This window comes from Nerophis lumbriciformis, linkage group LG04 (assembly GCF_033978685.3).
Source record: "Nerophis lumbriciformis linkage group LG04, RoL_Nlum_v2.1, whole genome shotgun sequence".
Lineage (NCBI taxonomy): Eukaryota > Metazoa > Chordata > Actinopteri > Syngnathiformes > Syngnathidae > Nerophis > Nerophis lumbriciformis.
In genome coordinates, this window is record NC_084551.2 from 13,295,147 (window position 1) to 13,315,779 (window position 20,633).

General features: G+C 40.0%; 1 protein-coding gene across 27 annotated transcripts in view; it reads right to left on the minus strand.

Annotated features, from left to right (window-relative positions):
- Nucleotides 1-20,633, minus strand: part of rims2a (regulating synaptic membrane exocytosis 2a) — a 343,114-nt gene that overhangs the window by 125,275 nt on the left and 197,206 nt on the right. For 18 of the 27 annotated variants that reach the window (XM_061949203.2, XM_061949186.2, XM_061949179.2 and 15 more), the window contains 2 exons: nucleotides 4,805-5,016; nucleotides 1,316-1,435 (listed from right to left, as the gene is read on the minus strand). In XM_061949203.2, the coding sequence (XP_061805187.1) occupies nucleotides 1,316-1,435; nucleotides 4,805-5,016 (332 nt within the window). Of the gene's footprint in view, nucleotides 1-1,315; nucleotides 1,436-4,804; nucleotides 5,017-5,209; nucleotides 5,278-20,633 lie in introns of all 27 variants that reach the window. The other 9 variants (XM_061949243.2, XM_061949211.2, XM_072912970.1 and 6 more) reach the window with 1 other exon arrangement.

A 20,633-nucleotide genomic window follows, 5' to 3' on the forward strand; every position in this document is an offset into this window, starting at 1 on the left:
GATAATGTTCCCCTTTAAGAAAATGTTAATTATGCAAGCAAGTAATCAAGACTTAGACTTAGACTTCCTTTTATTATAAGAAGGGAATTTTGTTGCATTAGCTCGTTGTAGTGCAGGATAAAAGAGCAATAATGTGCAGATATAAATAAATACATTACTGTACAGATAAATATATTGCACTTTTGCATATGCATCCATATTTATGGATGTATGTTATATTGTTTTTATATTCCTGCGAGTTAATCTGTTTTTGGGGGGAATTGAGGAGATTATTATGATGTGTTCAAGAGTCTTATGGCCTGAGGGAAAAAGCTGGTACAGAACCTGGAGGTTCTGCTACGGAGGCTGCGGAACCTCTGTCTTGGTAGGGGTGGGAGGAGTTTCTACAGATTTTCTGAGCCCTGGTCAGGCAGTGGCTTTTTGATTAATTTTGATGATTAATCCAAATTCCAAAATGTGATTAATGTAATTTAAAAAATTATCATTTGACAGCCTTAGTTAAAACACAAGGCGTTGCTTATGCATAGCTGTAACACCTTCCTACTAAGTATGGACACTTCAATACACTTTTCAAATGGAAAGACAGTGACAAAGTAGTTCTAAGGTATGTTTGTTTTCGTCCTTTGGGGCACATCCATACTAGTAGTTTTCTGTGATTCTGTACCATAATGCAAGCCTCTGGGCAAGATCTGTACTGTAGTTGTAAGACGCCGTACTCCACTCTCCTCATACAAATAAAAACCCTGCTTAATGGAGGCTGAATGCCAACATACAAAGGAGCTTAGGGAAGTCTGCTAAATGAAATGGCTTTATGTAACAGGCTGAGGCCAAAGCCAGGGGCTCGCAGAGGAGAAGGGAGAGGGGTGGACTGCGAGGACGAAGCTTGCAGACTGAGTGATAGACTGACTGACTGGACTGCACACTGCACTTAATGCTGCTGAGGAGACTGAAAATGCACAAAGGCACTGAGCAGACACAAATGTGCATTCTGATGGGACTCATTTAATCAGTAATCCCTTTTGCTAACCCTTTGCTGCCCTTTGTTCTCGTTCCTTTTGGTAATCAAGCCTTTTGGACTCTGGAGTTATTTTGAAGCCTAATTTGGTATAGTCCTAGTACGGACGGGGCAAGAGTATGTGGAGCTGCAAAATGTGCTCCAGTAATTTCAGTATCCAGCATGCTCATTAATAATCATGTAGTTGTCAGGTCCCATTGAACAATAATAGGAAGTACAGCTATGATGCAATGAGAAGTTGGAACAAACAAGCACAGTCAGTGACAGGACAAAATCGACAAACATAGAAGGTAAGCTCACCTTTAGACCAAGCAGAGCTCCTGAGTCTCGAGGCACGCTTCCATCTTTCATTCTCTTATTGAGCAAAATGCGCCCTATTAGGCGATCCCCGTCTTTGGACGGCTGCCATGTCACCGGATGCTACGAGGTCAGAGCAACAACAGACCTTGTGTTTACCAACTTGATTGTGATCACTTGAGGTATGTTCATAGTGAATGAGGGCATTTGGGGAAGTGTTCATTCACTTAGGGGAGAAAGTTCACACAACTCAGCGCTACAACATTAAACTATGAAAGTTTTGATAAATAGGAGAATAAAAGATCAAAGGTGCAGTCTGCAGTAGGCGCCAAAAAAATGTAAGCCTAAAAAATAAAAGGACACCACTAATGCCTCGCTAAACTTGACACATTTAGGAGTTAAACGTTGCAAAAATTGCTATTCAGCTATTGGCGTTATTGCCTGTCAATTACAGTGGAACCTTGATTTACGAACCCCCTCATTGTACAAACGTTTGGATGTATGAGCCGCAGCCAAATAAGAATATGTTTTGGTGTACAAACCTTCTCTAAGTGTATATTTACCCATTTGTGCTTGGCAGCATCGCTATTGTTCGGTCAGCACAGTACTGCTGTTACCTACTTTAATAATTTTTTTAGCCTTTTTGCAACGTTTTCTAACTCAGTATGAGTCCAAAGACATTAATTAGCGATGCGTGGTTTGAAACTTTCAGGAAGTACCACAGCATTGTCAACAATACCCCCCATCCTCCTCCCTTCCACTGCATGCAAAGAAGATTAATCAACAAGGTAAAGTAGATTTTTTATTTATTTATTCCTAATCATTGTAGCGACCTGGCTGTTAAAGTTAAGGAGTTTTGTGATTTCAAACTCTGAGTGCACCACAGGACTAGTGATTGTGTGGGCAAGTCGGCTGGGCGGGTGCAAATGAGGACCGTTCAGCTAGTTGTTGTTGGTTTTGACTTTGTTATTAAATAGAAAGTTGATCCATCACCCCCTTGTTATGTTTGTTTCATACAGTATACACTACTGTATAGCACCTTATGATGTGTTCAAAGTATGGACTTTTGTCTAGGCTGGAATACATTTTTCATGTTTACATTATTTTTTATTTAGACATTTGCTTCAATATACAAACTTGTGTATTTCACAAACCCCCTTCAATAACCAATTAAGTTTGTAAATCGAGGTTCCATTGGACAGCTGTTCTGCACAGACATGCATTCCCGTCGCATGTTCGTATTGACAGGCGAGGTCTTTGAGAACAAGAGGTAGGGCTGTGTATCGTTCACATCTGAACCGATACGGTACCAAATACCGGTACCTCTTTGACGACACTTGGTACTTCTGTGTGTTTATAATTAATAATTGTTTTTGAAATTAAAATACATTTAATTGCAATGTTTAAAAATGAACCGATTATGCTATCCAGTTGTTATATCTTGTTTTATTAGGATATTTCAGTCCTAGACGTTAGATGGCTTGTAGTGTATAGTTCAGGGGTCCCCAAACTACGGCCCACGGGCCGGATCCGGCCCCCCAGCATCCAAAATCCGGCCCACGGGAAGTCCCAAGAATGTTTTTATTTTTTTATTTTTTTTTTATCTTTCCTTTCTAATCCATTATCTACCGTTTGTTACTCTCAGTGTCTCCTAGCTGCTCAGGCAAATCATATTGTCTAAAAATTAATTTTCCCATCGATAACGTGACAATGTTAAATGTTGATGAACATCAATGTTAATTGATGTTAAATGACAAAACGGATTAACTCGCTGGAATATAAAGACAATGTATATATATATATATATATATATATATATATATATATATATATATATATATATATATACAGCCCGGCCCCCGGACACATTTTTTTAACCCAATGCGGCTCCCGAGTCAAAAAGTTTGGGGACCCCTGGTATAGTTTATGATGTGTTGGCTAATCGGGTCAGTCTTTTGTTCCACCCTAAAACGTGTTAATACAGTAAGTATTATACGTATTACGCACCACCTGTTTAAATGTAAGGTGCATCTTAGTTGTGCTTTACATGATCACATTTGGAGGTGTTGCAATCGCCATGTAAAATGGCTAATGCTAATCAATAGCATTTCAATAGCAAAGCCAATGTATATTATAATCAAGCTCGTGCATTTTTGGGAAACTAGAGCATTGCTTTACTTCCAGTACGTTGGAACGTGTTTTGAGTCAATTTTTTGGGGGGCATTGAAAATTGCAACATTACCTAGAGGTAGTTTGGCAAAGTCCGCTCTCAGTGCTGCTTGAGTGATTACTAAGTACCGCTGTACGAAGAGTTGGCAACCTGGCGTGACGTCACGCGTAACCCAGGTACCGTAAGATGGCACCGTTAAATACTTTTTGCTGTGTGTATTAGGTGGGACGTACAGTATCTTGTAAGGTTAAACCACGAAGAGGCCGGGTTATGACTGTGTCTCGTTCAAACGCGAGCGCTCTCATCTGCAAACAGCACCTTCAAAATAAAACAAAATTGACAATATTGAGTGTGATGTCCAGAGCTTGTGTGAACCTGTCAGGAGTGGGGGGGGGGCTGGGGGTGGAGTGAGCGTCATGCAGTGCCCCATGCAGAGTAAAAGCAAGCAGCCCTGGCACTACTAAACCAGCTCATTAAATTGGGGGCAATAAGGATCAGAGTCTCACACGGGGTATTCACTACACACACACAGAACCAGCGCCGAGTGGAGTTGTCAGGGGGACAAGAGACTATGAAAGGGCTAAAAAAAAAAAAAAAAAGGTCATATTTGATAGAAGAACACAATGAGGGAGACAGATATAACAAAGGATGAAAAGCACACTGAAAACAAACAGCAGTGGAAGGGGAAAAAAGAAAAACACATGTTCTAATATTTTGTGCAAAACAAGCCCAATTTTCCTTATTGTGTGTGCTAACAATCAAGGTGTGTTTTTATATGTATAGAAAAAATGAGTGGAATATTGGCCAGGGGCAGGTTTCAACTGGATTGGTTGCTGTGGGGCAGGGCAGCAGAGTGAGAAGGACAGCCTACGTAAAGGTTTGCCTGCCGCTCTTACAGGACCTCTGCAGAGCAACAACACAACAAACGGAAACAAGCATGCAACTAGGAGAGACCCACATTCCTTTGTGCCATGACAAACAGAGAGGTTCAGTGTCAGTGGTCGTCTTTGCAACTACTGTAAGGTCTGTGGTTCTACTACGGGTGAAGGGGGGGTGCAAAAAACAGCAAGTACAAGTAGCAAGCAAAGAGGGTGTCCCTGCAAGACGTTTTCAGCCACACCAAGCAAGGTGCAGCCAAAAGTAACCGAAAAAAAAAAAAAAAGGAACAAAATCGTAAAAAAATAAATAATTTTGTACAATGTCAAATAAAAACCCCAAAAAACAAACATCTCACCTATTTACACTTAGTGACACAGAGCAAACAAAGACGGGGAGGTCATATATAGATAAAAAAGAATATGCAGGCTAGATTGTCTCAGTACCTTCTCACTATGGCTATGCTCCTCGTTTAGGGTAGTGCTACTGCACGTATCAACTCCCGAGTCTTTAACTTGCGGCTCACACCACGCCAAGTCCTCTTCAAATGAGTGTCCCCCAAAGCGCACCATTTTCTTTTGCCTCTCAGATAAGGTGTGTGCCGGCTCAGACATAAATGCCTGCTCAATTGTTTTTCTTTTTCCCCTTTGACTGTCCCCTAAAGGTGTGGGATAAAAACAGAAAGAAAACAGAAAAACAACATGCAAAGGTGTAAATAAAACAAAGGAAACGTGAGATGACAAAAGACTCTGGAACACAGGGGGGGATGAGGGGAGGAGAAGGAGAGAGAGAGAGAGAGAGAGACGGATAGAGGTTACGAGGCAGGAGGGAGGGGGCTCCGCATGTCTCACCAAAGACATTGGGGAGGCCTCGCTGCTATGCCAAGACGCATGGTCCCACCAATGGCCATCCAAATCTCCTGCAAGGTGGGGGGTAGGGGGGGGTGCACGGACACGAGAGAGGACAGCAAGAAGGAGCAGTGAGGAGACCACAAACCACAACAAAGACACAAACCAGCACACTCACTGTACACACACAGACTCATGTACACCAACATTATTAAGTTAAGTCAAAGTACCAATGATTGTCACACACACACTAGGTGTGACGAAATTATTCTCTGCATTTGACCCATCACCCATGATCACCCCCTGGGAGGTGAGGGGAGCAGTGAGCAGCAGCGGTGGCCGCGCCCGGGAATCATTTTTGGTGATTTAACCCCCCAATTCCAACCCTAGATACTGAGTGCCAAGCAGAGTGCCATTTTTATAGTCTTTGGTATGACTTTGATTCCTCAGGAAAAATTACAGCTCAGGTTAGAACGTGCAAATTACCGATTTGAATAAATACACGCAAAAAAAACAACCTAAAACCTGCACGTGTCTGCATTGCTTAGGTGGTAGACTTGCAGTTTACTAGAGCAGTGGTTCTCAAATGGGGGTACGCCTACCCCTGGGGGTACTTGAAGATATGCCAAGGGGTACATGAGATTTTTTTTTTAAATGTCTGTCAAAAAGAACTGTGAAAAGAAATGCAACAATGCAATATTCAGTGTTGACAGCTAGATTTTTTGTGGACATGTTCCATAAATATTGGTGTTAAAGATTTCTTTTTTTGTGGAGAAATGTTTAGAATTAAGTTCATGAATCCAGATGGATCTCTATTACAATCCCCAAAGATGGCAATTTAAGTTGATGATTACTTCTATGTGTAGAAATCTTTATTTATAATTGAATGACTTGTTTATTTTTCAACAAGTTTTTAGTTATTTTTATATCTTTTTTTCCAAATAGTTCAAGAAAGACCACAACAAATGAGCAATATTTTGCACTGTTATACAATTTAATAAATCAGAAACTGATGACAAAGTGCTGTATTTCACTTCTTTATCTCTTTTTTTCAACCAAAAATGCTTTGCTATGATTAGGGGGTACTTCAATTAAAAAAATGTTCACAGAGGGTACATCACTGAAAAAAGGTTGAGAACCACTGAACTAGAGCAGTGGTTCTCAAATGGGGGTACGCGTACCCCTGGGGGTACTTGAAGGTATGCCAAGGGGTACGTGAGATTTTTTTTAAATATTCTAAAAATAGCAACAATTAAAAAATCCTTTATAAATATATTTATTGAATAATACTTCAACAAAATATGAATGTAAGTTCATAAACTGAACATCAAATCAAGTAGGCTATTCCATTCATTACAATGCAATAATGAAACAATGCAATATTCAGTGTTGACAGCTAGATTTTTTGTGGACATGTTCCATAAATATTGATGTAAAAGATTTATTTTCTTGTGAAGAAATGTTTAGAATTAAGTTCATGAATCCAGATGGATCTCTATTACAATCCCCAAAGAGGGCACTTTAAGTTGATGATTACTTCTATGTGTAGAAATCTTTATTTATAATTGAATCACTTGTTTATTTTTCAACAAGTTTTTAGTTATTTTTATATATTTTTTTCCAAATAGTTCAATTAAGACCACTACAAATGAGCAATATTTTGCTCTGTTATACAATGTAATAAATCAGAAACTGATGACATAGTGCTGTATTTTACTTCTTTATCTCTTTTTTTCAACCAAAAATGCTTTGCTCTGATTAGGGGGTACTTGAATTAAAAAAATGTTCACAGGGGGTACATCACTGAAAAAAGGTTGAGAACCACTGTACTAGAGGATGCTGGTTCCCTCAAGGCCTGACGAAACAAGATACTGAGCTCCCAGTCATTAGTCAGTGTGTGCATGCTGGTCACCTTCCATGGCAGCACACATCATCATTACTGAATAAATGGGCGAGTAAGCAACACTGTAAAAAGTTTAATGTGGTAGGAAGAAAGATGCTACGGTACAGGTGCCGAACACAAAGCCCGGGGGCCACATTATTTTACGTGGCCCGCGATAGTTTGGAAAAAATGTGCCTCGATAAAGTACTTAATCTGTTCTTACTAAATGTATTAATTTACATTTTTCCCATTTTGACAGAAAAAAACCCACATGTACTGCATGCAGTTACATATCTTTTTAACTTTAATATTATGTAATGATGCAACAAATAATAATACCTTCCACAAAATGTGTTAACAAATAAATGAATGCTTAAAAATCTACTCGACTTATATCATCCATCAAATTGTACACAGTAACAATGACAATGAATTTTACGGTAAAAAACTGGCTTGTCAGTTGCCAGAATTTTATCGTAAAATACAGTGAAGTAGTAAAAAAAAATAGTGAACATTCTACAATAGAATTCTGACAAAGAAGGTGGACAGTTTTTTACCGCAAATGCTACAGTTTTTTTTTTTTTACATTTTACATACACTAATTACCTTAAAGGGCTCCTCTAAGGCTGACAACATTGGCATTTATTTCATAGTTCTGAACCTAAAAATGATAAATGACCAAAATAAACAAAGTAGTGATTTTAGGCTTGTTTTTTAACATGTTACAGCACATTTTGCAATTTCCACTTTTAGCTCCAAAATGTGGGCGGGCCTGCATTAGGCTTCTGACGTCACCTACAGAAGCCTGGAAGCAATTTCTTATTGCGTAGCATATGTTTTGGTAGCATCTTCATCCTGCATCGTGTTATTTTCCCTCAGAATTTGAAGCAATTAGCAAATATTTTTGCCAGATACATTTTGGCAGGTTGTAGTAATACAACTAAAGAAAGGGTCACCCTGCGAACATTTTTAAATGATTGTAATATGAGGAAAGTATGGACCTTTGCAGTCCAGTTGACTCGTGCAAAATGGGATGGACCAAGAGAAAGTAGTGTAATTTGCAGTGATCATTTTAATGATTCTGACTTAAAAAAAGAAGGGTCTTGGTCAGAGTTTTGATGGAAAAAATTAAGACTCAAGCCAAATGCGATCAGGAGCACCCTCAAGGGTAGAAAGACTGAGTCAGAGCAGACCCAGTGCTCCAAAACAGGAGAGAGAAAAAGTAAGCCGCTAGTTTTCTATTTCGCGTCCTCTTCTACTGATGTTTTTTTCAAGATGCTTGACACAAAGGACATAGAGGCTTCGGTGTCTATGAAAGAGAAGATGGAATAGCAGGGAAGTCTGAAAATGTCAATTACTTCATATATATATATATATTTTTATCATAATGTTAACCATATTAGTTTTGAAGTAATCCTGGACCACAGCAACAAAAACATGCAATTAAGTGATCAAAATAATAGTTTATATTCTTTTATCCACACTGTCTAAGTGGGAAAATGGGCTCCAATTCAGTAGATGACATCACATCAAGAGGGGGCGGCATATTGAGTCTGGCAATGGAAAGAGGACATTCCAAGTACAGTTAGTTATCTACCCATTAATCAAAAACTAATTGATTTTATGGGAAATGATTGCCAGATTAATTTTCAGGAGCCAAAAATACTCAAGGACAACTTTTCGATCAGCTGGACACTATGGGTTCTTTAAAGATTCCACTCATATGAAAGACTCCTATTAAAGAGGATGCATCTTTTGAACGCTAAAACATTCAAAACAGGTCTCCTTAAAGGGGAACATTATCACCAGACCTATGTAAGCGTCAATATATACCTTGATGTTGCAGAAAAAAGACCATATATTTTTTTAACCGATTTCCGAACTCTAAATGGGTGAATTTTGGCGAATTAAACGCCTTTCTATTATTCGCTCTCGAAGCGATAATGTCACAACGTGACATCACATCGGGAAGCAATCCGCCATTTTCTCACTTTCGTCGGTGTGTTGTCGGAGGGTGTAACAACACTAACAGGGACGGATTCAAGTTGCACCAGTGGCCCAAAGATGCGAAAGTGGCAAGAAATTGGACGAAATTTGTTCAAAATACGAGGCTGTGGGGAAAGCCGACGAAATGGTCAGTCGTTTGTTCCGCACACTTTACCGACGAAAGCTATGCTACGACAGAGATGGCAAGAATGTGTGGATATCCTGCGACACTCAAAGCAGATGCTGACATCAACTCCAAAACTGGACAGATCAGCTTTCAGGAAAAGAGAGCGGATCAGGGTATGTCTACAGAATATATTAATTGATGAAAACTTTATTCATTACTCGCGGTTTTACGTAAATTATTATATATAAACTGTGTTTACCAATAATTTAGCTTAAAAACATTAATTTTTTTCAATCATTCGAGTACATTCTGGTAGTCTTGTGTAATGCAGTATTTTGTGTCTATTTAGGTATGGTTAACCTGAGTGCTGAAATCGTGGAAAAATATATGTTCTTAGCGCGCCTGAAATGGGCTGTCTGCACTCTCAAAGTGCATGTTGTTGCCAAATGTATTTCATATGCTGTAAACCTAGTTCATAGTTGTTAGTTTCCTTTAATGCCAAACAAACACATACCAATCGTTGGTTAGAAGACGATCGCCGAATTCGTCCTCCCTTTCTCCCGTGTCGCTGGCTGTCGTGTGGTTTGTCAGTTTCGCTTGCATACGGTTCAAACCGATATGGCTCAATAGCTTCAGTTTCTTCTTCAATTTAGTTTTCGCTACCTGCCTCCACACTACAACCATCCGTTTCAATACATGCGTAATCTGTTGAATCGCTTAAGCCGCTGAAATCCGAGTCTGAATCCGAGCTATTGTCGCTATACCTTGCCATGTTTGTTTGTATTGGCATCACTGTGTGACGTCACAGGAAAATGGACGGGTGTATATAACGATGGTTAAAATCAGGCACTTTGAAGCTTTTTTTAGGGATATTGCGTGATGGGTAAAATTTTGAAAAAAACTTCGAAAAATAAAATAAGCCACTGGGAACTGATTTTTAATGGTTTTAACCCTTCTGAAATTGTGATTATGTTCCCCTTTAAAGTTAATTTTCAATGTGTTCATTATTGTTTGCTCGGTAGCACAACTGAGGGATGGAGGTGCACAGCCTACCAGAACAGCGGAATCCTTCACATTCGAGAAAAGGAACGCAGAAATCAGGCAGATGAGCATTATTCAGCAGCAGGCTGTCCTGCTCGACAGACAAGACGGCGGAAATCATTAATTCCACAAGCTATAAGACTCTACAACTACTTCATCTGTCATATTATTTCCTGAAAACTCTGAGATACAGTACATACCTACGCCCCTAAGGTCAACTCAACTTTATTGCGCAAGTACACAATACACATGATACCCAAACAATTATGACACTATATAGAATGTAACTGCTTTTTTTTCTCCATTCTTACCTCTATACATAATTACCTATTAGTGTTGTCCCGATACCAATATTTTGGTACCGGTACCAAAATTATTTCTATACTTTTCGGTACTTTTCTAAATAAAGGGGACCACAAAAAATTGCATTATTGGCTTTATTTTAACAAAAAAATGTATGGTACGTTAAACATATGTTTCTTATTAAAAGTTTGTCCTTAAATAAAATAGTGAACATACAAGACAACTTGTCTTTTAGTAGTAAGCAAGCAAACAAAGGCTCCTAATTTAGTCTGCTGACATATGCAGTAACATATTGTGTCATTTTCCATTATATTAATTGTCATAATTATTCTATGCCACATCAATGTGGAATGCGCTCCCAACAGGTATAAAAGAAAGGGCATCTCTATCCTCCTTCAAAACCGCAATAAAAGTACACCTCCAGGCAACTTCAACCCTAAACTAACACCCTCCCCGGATTGTTAATAATCAAATGTAAACAATCAAATGTAGATACTTTTCTTATGCCTTCTAATCTCTCTCTCTCTCTGTCTATGCCCACTACTTGCTGTACATATCCTACCAAGTCAGACCTACACTGTTTCAATGTCCATTTCTCTGTTCTCAATTGTTGATGACTGATGATAACAACCAAACCTAAACCCCCCCCCACACACACACACACACACACCCCGAATTGTAAATAATGTAAATAATTCAATGTATACACCCTGATGATTATCTTGTGTGATGACTGTATTATGATGATAGTATATATGATGGATGGATGGATGGATGGGTATATATGATAGTATATATCTGTATCATGAATCAATTTAAGTGGACCCCGACAAGTTAGCTAGCTAGCCATGTCTTAAAGCACCTCTTCCTGAGGGCGTTTCAGTGTTATAACTTCACCTTTATCGTTAGTTTTTAAGCCAAAATGTGTCCGTTCTCCCTTTTCTGTCTGCTTGTAAGTACAACAAACTCATCTGCTTGTAAAACCAGCAATGACTCGACGTGACGACAACGGGGCGCTGGGGGGTGCGGGACCGATACTTTTCAGAGACGGTATAGTACCGAATATGATTCATTAGTGTCGCGGTACTATACTAATACCGGTATACTGTACAACCCTATTATCAATTATACCAGATTATTAACAACTATTATCTTTAACTTGTGCCTGTACATACTGCTTTCTTGTGTGATGATTGCTTTGGTGAAAATATCTCAAAAATCAAGAATTACAGCAGACATTAACCCCTAATGCTGGGACTTTCCTGTCCCATGCAAATTAGACTTTGTAGCCCCTGTGCACTTTTTCTGCAGTAATAGTCAAATATGATGTGCAGGCCCTTTGAAGTTCAGCAAACCAGGGAGTTAGTGGCCGGTACAGAGAGCGAAAGCAGATTGGCGTATATTACACTTTGAAATACAATTTTCCCCAGAAAACTACAGCTACAGTCTTTTTTTCTACACCAGAGGAAAATAAGGAGATTAGCCTCTAGGTCAAAACATTACAGACCTAGGCCTTGGAGCTGTAGACAGAGCGCCTCTGCTTCCCAATAAAGTCTGAAGCCTAACAGGAACAGCTAACAATTGTAAAAAAATAAAAAATAAATAAAAAGAATCCAAGGGAAGTCTTGTCTTGGTTTTTTCTGTCTTGTGATTTACATGTTTTATTTTGAAAAGCAACTCCTCTTATTTCAGATCACGGGTCCTTCCTCTTGTGTCACCAGTCTGACGTCATTCCTGACCCTTGATTGTTTCCACCTGTTTCCCATTACCCTCATGTACTATATAAGCCCATGCCTCCCCTTGTTCTGTGCCAGATTGTCTCGAGCTTTCGTGCCTGTCTTGCGTTCCAAGTTCATGTTCATGTCCATGCCTTGCCTTGTCCCACATCTACGTCCTTGTTTCCAGAATATCCCACGCTGTAATTTTGAATGAACTTTTTCTCCTGCCTCAGAGCGACTTTTGTTATTCAGCCTTTTTTCTACCGCAGTGGTGAGTTATAATTTTTTCCTTATGATCTTTCCTCAAAGTTTTTGAGTGATTTTTTTGTTTACATTTATTAGAGTAGTAAGTTTTATAGTCATTATTTTCTTCCTACTGTTGGAGCGTTTTTTGTTAAAGTTTTTAATAGCAGATACGGTGCTAATTATAATTGTCCTTATTTTTGTATTTGCTCCTTTTGGAGTGATTTTCGGTTTTTCCCTTTTGGAACATTTTTTCGCTGTCTATTGTTGTGATTCATAGTATTTGAATTTACTCTGCTCTGGAGGCTTAAAGAGTTTTTCAAAATAAAAGCTTTATTTAGAATCCCATCTCTGCATCTGAGTCCCTTCCTTCGTCCAAGCCTGACACCACTTTGATGTCGTCTGTGGCTAGGAGGTGATATAAAGATGTGTGACAATCTGAGCAACCAACAGCACCGCGGCTGTTTATTGTTGCTTTGACATGACAGCAGTCCTATGAGGTAGAGTGCAAGAAAAGACAATCGTATATCCTTACCAGGGCAGCTTTAAAGTCACGTGGAGAGAAAATTGTCGAAAAGCTGGGGTCATTTAACTTAGACTAACTGTAAAAAGTCAGTTTTCCAGTAAGTAATGCAAGCTCAAGAACATCAAAAACTTTATTGAAAGGCAAAACACAGCTCTTGTGGTCTCCAACATGCATAATAACACAATCTGAGTATGTAATACCGGTACATGCATTACTATAAACCTTATAAATAGCCATACAATGTACAGCTGAGATAGGCTCCAGTTCCCCCCGCGATCCAAAAGGGACAAGCGGTAGAAAATGGATGGATGGATGTACGGTGCTTTAAAGTTCTGTTCAAACACTGTTTAGCTCAGGGGTCGGCAACCCAAAATGTTGAAAGAGCCTTATTGGACCAAAAATACAAAAACAAATCTGTCTGGAGCCGCAAAAAATTAGAAGCCATATTACATACAGATAGTGTGTCATGAGATATAAATTGAATTAATATGACTTAAAGGAAACTAAATGACCTCAAATATAGCTACAAATGAGGCATAATGATGCAATATGTACATATAGCTAGCCTAAATAGCATGTTAGCATCGATTAGCTCGCAGTCATGCAGTGACCAAATATGTCTGATTAGCACTCCACACAAGTCAATAACATCAACAAAACTCACCTTTGTGGATTCATGCACAACGTTAAAAGTTTGGTGGACAACATGAGACAGAAAAAGAAGTGGCATAAAACACGTCCTAGAAAGTCGCAGAAAGATATACATGTAAACAAACTAAGGTGAGTTCAAGGACTGCCAAAATTAGTAGGACAAAACGGCGCTCGCCAAATACTCGAATCAGTGAGGCATGTTTAATATAAACAGTGTGCTTTATAACAATTAGGGAGGTTTGTGACATGTTTGTCCTCCTACAGAAACCATATTAAAACAAAAAATATATATTTTTCCCCTCATCTTTTTCCATTTTTCATACATTTTTGAAAAAGCTCCAGAGAGCCACTAGGGCGGCGCTAAAGAGCCGCATGCGGCTCTAGAGCCGCGGGTTGCCGACCCCTGGTTTAGCTGGATCTGTAGTAGCTGAATGGAGGGATTCAGAATGCAGTGACACATAGCCTTAACTGACCTCAATCTAAAGTGCACTCGGAAGAGCTTAGAAAGATGAGGCTCTGATTACAGCTGTTGTCATTGCGAGAGGAGACACAGTAAATATAGACAGAGCATGGATATAGAACTATTCCAACAGGTTCGCATCCGTTCATAACGCCTCATCCTTTCTACTTCCACACTCCAGATGTGTGACAAGGGTTCCCCAGGAAAGAGTCTTGCATTGACACTTAGTGTGCAGAGCTCCTCTATGACACAGTATGCCAATGCTTCTGTTAGTAGTACTACACTTGTTGTGTTTACAGAGCAGAAAACTGAAGAATACTTTCTGAACAGTTATGATGAAGAGGATTAAATATATATAGGATGGTTTCGCCCTATCGTTGTGAGAAAAAACAACTGTTTTAATGCAAACGAGCAATCCAACTGTCAAAGCCAACGACAATCGTTGAAGTGTAATTTCCCCTCGTTAGCGATGAGGAATTGTGTGGCAGAATGATTGCTGTGGATCGACAACTACAGGTCAAAATAGTCAGAATCCCCCGCGTAAGCATTCCATTCAGGCCCCGTTTACACTAACCTTATCCGTATCCACACACAACAAGTTAAGTTAAGTTCCCTGCCTCCCTCCGTCCGCCGGCGCAACACAACCTCGTACGTATGCGCGGAAAAATAAATAAATGCGCTCCTCATATAGTCACCTCTGACCTGGAAGTGTATTCTTTCAATCTGCGACGGTATAGAAAATGGCTGCTCTTGTTGTGAAGAAGAGAGAATTCTTGGTGTGGTCTGACGACGAGGTAAAGTTACTCTTAAAAGTGACTCAAGACTATAAAACTAGAGATGTCCGATAATATTGGACTGCCGATATTATCGGCCGATAAATGCTTTAAAATGTAATATCGGAAATGATCGGTATCGGTTTCAAAATTATCGGTATCGGTTTCAAAAAGTAAAATGTACGACTTTTTAAAACGCCGCTGTGTACACGGTCGTAGGGGTAAGTACAGAGCGCCAAGAAACCTTAAAGGCACTTCCTTTGCGTGCCGGCCCAGTCACATAATATCTACGGCTTTTCACACACATAAGTGAATGCAAGTCATACTTGGTCAACAGCCATACAGGTCACACTGAGGGTGGCCGTATAAACAACTTTAACACTGTTACAAATATGCGCCACACTGTGAACCCACACCAAACAAGAATGACAAACACATTTCGGGAGAACATCCGCACCGTAACACAACATAAACACAACAGAACAAATACCCAGAACCTCTTGCCGCACTAACTTTTCCGGGACGCTACAATATACACCGACCCAACCCAACCCCTACCACCTCAACCTTCTCATGCTCTCTCAGGGAGATAGCATTTTTTTTCCATAACTTGAGTTGATTTATTTTGGAAAACCTTGTTCCATTGTTTAATGCATCCAGTGGGGCATCACAACAAAATTAGGCATAATAATGTGTTAATTCGACGACTGTATATATCGGTATCGGTAATTAAGAGTTGGACAATATCGGAATATCGGCAAAAAAGCCATTATCGGACATCTCTATATAAAACCTCCATGGCGGCGAGGAATGTTGATTGGGAGTCCTCGCCAGCAAAATACGGGGACATTGTATCGCGGTTTTTGGAATGCTACCCATCGCCGGTGGAGGCAAGCTTGAGCAGCAAAGATTTTCCCCACCAAAAGGAGGACGTAACTAAAGGTATGTTTTTGTGTAGGGATGTCCCGATCCAGGTTTTTGCACTTCCGATCAGATACCGATATTGTTTTTGCATTTCCGATCCGATACCGATACTGACCGATACCGATACTGACCGATACTGGCCTATCCGAGCATGTATTAAAGTTTAAAGTTATTTAGCCTACTTAGTTGTCAGAATCATGTTGAAAAGGGTTTTAGTACTCTTGATAACAACTAGCCAGCTGAATTAGGGGAGTTTGAATAATACACAATGGTTGGTAACAAGAAACTGACCTGTTTATTCAAGGATAAACACAAAATAGACAAAATTATACATGACAAACAGAAATGGCATCATTGAACTAGGGCTGGGCGATATGGCCTTTTTTTAATATTGCGATATTTTAAGGCCATATTGCGTAACACAATATATATCTCGATATTTTGCCTTAGCCTTGAATGAACACTTGATGCATATAATCACAGCAGTATGATGATTCTATGTGTTTTGATTGATTGATTGAGACTTTTATTAGTAGGTTGCACAGTGAAGTACATATTCCGTACAATTGACCACTAAATGGTAACACCCGAATAAGTTTTTCAACTTGTTTAAGTCGGGGTCCACTTAAATTGATTCATGATACAGATATATACTGTCAGATATATACTATCATCATAATACAGTCATCACACAAGATAATCACATTGAATTATTTACATTATTTATAATCCAGGGTGTGGAGGGGGGCGCCGGATGTAAGTGTCAAAAAGACAGCCAAAAGAGTTTGATATGAGAATAAATCTAAAGTTAAAATATAGGGTATAAATGCACCCATTTGCAGGAAATGTAGTCTTGATTTTCAAAATGTTCTTTCAAGGTTTGCATGTCTACATTAAAACATTCTTCTTCATACTGCATTAATATATGCTACTTTTAAACTTTCATACAGAGAAGGAAATCACAACTAAAAAAATCACTAATTTTTTCATACGGTGTTGTGGAAATTTTTGCCTCGCATTTTGATGGTGTGGACGTGTGGCACCGAATGGAGATAAGCGTCTCGACAGACGTCACAATATTTGAACAATGATGACGAAAACTGTTGTCTCTGTCGTGTCCGTGTGTCGAAAATTGTTATGCGCTTATTTTTTTATTTGATTTTGTGCGTGGCATAGATTTGCCGTGCGCAGAGGACGCTTGAGCAGGCGCGCACCTTAGCGGCTGCGCTAGCATCACAGCTAACGTTAGCCATGCCGCTACCTCGCTCTCTGCTGGGAGAGGACGTATACGTATGTGACGTATGACGTGACATTATGTGACGTGTGTAAGAAGGTGCGCTCGCTGTCTGTGAGAGGGAGACACAGGAAAGAGTGAGAAGAGCCTGTCGTGTAATGCCAGCAGCTAAAAGCAACTGCGTGAGAATTGTGGATGTGTTGAAGGTGTGCTGGAAAATGCGGAACGGAAATTACGGAGCAGCAGAAAAGTGGAATGTATTATTTAAATAGGTGCATTGGAAAACACGGACCGGAGTTTTTTTTCAAACTGGATCTGGATCGGCATTTTCCCATGCCTTGCCGATACGCAATTTTTGGCAAATATCGGCAGCCGATCCGATCCAAATATCGGATCGGGACATCCCTATTTTTGTGACAAGGTTATTCTGTCTTAATTTAACCCCACTTCCTGTGTGGGGCGCGGTCTTTCTGGCGTAAATTCCTCTCCGAACTCACTTCGTAAACAATCAATGAGTCCATACAAAGCTAAGTGCCGGAGATTCAAGAATTACACGGCTGACTTACCCGTATAAAAATTTGTCCGAGGAGGGGGACCTTAAACAATGGTTTAGTGTGGCTGAAACGGGGCTTAGGCTAAATAATTATTCGTTTAAGGCAGGCCTGGGCAATTATTTTGACTCAGGGGCCACATTTAGAGAGAAAAAATGTGTCTGGGGGCCGGTATATCTATTTTTAGGAACACTAATACAAAACCTCACAATAATGTCTGATTGAATGCTAAAAAGGTTATGACAGACCGCCTTAAAAAACGTAATGGAATTTAAATTTTTTTTATGAACGATAAAACACTGAATATGGACAAAATATGAACGACACACCCTCTTTCGATTGACATATTTTCCAATCAAGTGAAACGCAACAAAAATGCAACAAACAGTGAAATATGAACGCGAAGGGTACAAAAGAAACCCACTTACAATCTGATATATCTGATATATCACTAAGCTTTAGAACTTTGTTGTGAAAATCTCCTTCCGCGTCTGTGGAAACGCTTCCCACCCACACTGTTTGGTGCCTCGTCTGAGCTGCTGTGACGTAGATTATTACCATAGTAACTAATTAGATGACCATAGTAACTAATTAGATGACCATAGTAACTGGTATATCATCCATAAACGCAGATTCCAACCATTGAAACACTTTGTATAGTTAAAGACTTACGGTCATTAGAAAACATCACTGCACATCATAATGGCAGCTACACTTTCCATCTTAAACATCTACAAAAATTATTTGGGAATGTCCGGCGGGCCAGATTGAAAAGCTTAACGGGCCGCATGTGGCCCCCGGGCCTTAATTTGCCCAGGTGTGGTTTAAGGGGTTAAACGACTTAGTGTAGTCATGGCCTCAGTTGTAAACAAATGGCTTCTCTGGTCACCTTCTGTGACCAGAGTGTTTCTAACTCCTGTTATTTGATTTAGGCTAAATTGCAGAGTCTTTTAGGAATGTTTGAAAGGACAGTGTTGTATGTGGGGGACAAGTGGTGTCGCAGACAATAGTTTTTTCATAGCCGAGTGCAACATAAGTGAGTGTACGATAGTTAATAATTAAAGTAATCGGTGGCTCTGCTCTATTATCTATTAAACACATGAAGTGTTATAGACGTATAGTATTTTATGTATAAGAATTAAGGTGTTAATCACAAAGCTGCCGTGTACATACATACAGTGCTGCGATGGTAATAACTCAGCTGCTGAGTGATACAGTTATGAGGAACGTCATCTTTGAAATGACATCGCCATTAAATGATAGCACTTCTCCCTCCTCGACTCCCAATGGAGTTTCTGGTGGGAGGAGCTAACACGCAAACGGAGAAGCGAGGAGCTTGCAAATTACCAATTGAGACGGACCCTGTGTGGCTTTTTGAGGGAGGAGGAAACTCATCACAGGCATGAATTGTGAGCATCAGCAGTCTGCACCCAGCCCTGCATGTAAGCCCTGGCTCCCAGGCCCCCACAAAGCGCTGATTCAGGGCGAAGGCAGAGAGCAGGCGGTGGTGGAGTTCACCACGAGCATGCTCTCCATCACTTTGACAGCTCAATAAAAACCAGTGTAAACTATTAATTGGATCATTAATTATTGATGTTGTTTTTACTATAACTCAAGGGGTGCGGAAGAGGCAGGTCTGTGTGTATGGTTAAATGCAGTGTTACCAAGGCGATGGACGTCACACACTACACATTTTAGAATATGAAAAACTTGACTCGTTTATGAAGTTGACGAAGTGAAAGCGAGTGTTTAAGTCAGTGTTTTTCAACCACTGTGCGGCGGCACACTAATGTGGCGTGAGATACAGTCTGGTGTGCCGTGGGAGATGATCTAATTTCACCTATTTGGGTTAAAAATATTTTTTGCAAACCAGTAATTATAGTCTGCAAATTATGTGTTGTTGTTGAGTGTCGGTGCTGTCTAGAGCTCAGCAGAGTGACCGTGTAATACTCTTCCATATCAGTAGGTGGCAGCCGGTAGCTAATTGCTTTGTAGATGTCGGAAACAGCGGGAGGCAGTGTAAAAAGGTGTCTAATGCTTAAACCAAAAATAAACAAAAGGTGAGTGCCCCTAAGAAAAGGCATTGAAGCTTAGGGAAGGCTATGCCGAACAAAACTTAAACTGAACTGGCTACAAAGTAAACAAAAACAGAATGCTGGACGACAGCAAAGACTTACTGTGGAGCAAAGACGGCGTCCACAAAGTGCATCCGAACATGACATGACAATCAACAATGTCCCCACAAAGAAGGATAAAAACAACTGAAATATTATCGATTGCTAAAACAAAGCTGATGCTGGGAATATCGCTCAAAGGAAGAAATGAAACTGCGACAGGAAAACGCCACCAAAATAGGAGCGCAAGACAAGAACTAAAACACTAGACTCGGGAAAACAGCAAACAACTCAAAATAAGTCACGGCCTGATGTGACAGGTGGTGACAGTACACCTACTTTGAGTGAAGAGCTATATTGATGCATGCTTGGTTATGGTTTAAAGGCCTACTGAAACCCACTACTACCAACCACGCAGTCTAGTCTGATAGTTTATATATCAATGATGAAATCTTAACATTGCAACACATGCCAATACGGCCGGGTTAGTTTACTAAAGTGCAATTTTAAATTTCGCGCGACATATCCTGCTGAAAACGTCTCTGTATTGTGGAGGACATTTTGAGACAGCATGATGGCCAGCTATTAAGTCGTCTGTTTTCATCGCAAAATTCCACAGTATTCTGGACATCTGTGTTGGTGAATCTTTTGCAATTTGTTCAATGAACAATGGAGACAGCAAAGAAGAAAGCTGTAGGAGGGAAACGATATATTGCGGCCGACTTTAGCAACACAAACACGGCCGGTGTTTCATTGTTTACATTCCCGAAAGATGACAGTCAATCTTAACGATTGGCCTGTGGAGAACTGGGACAACAGAGACTCTTACCAAGAGGACTTTGAGTTGGATACGCAGACACGGTACCGTGAGTACGCTTCGTACGTGAGTGCCGC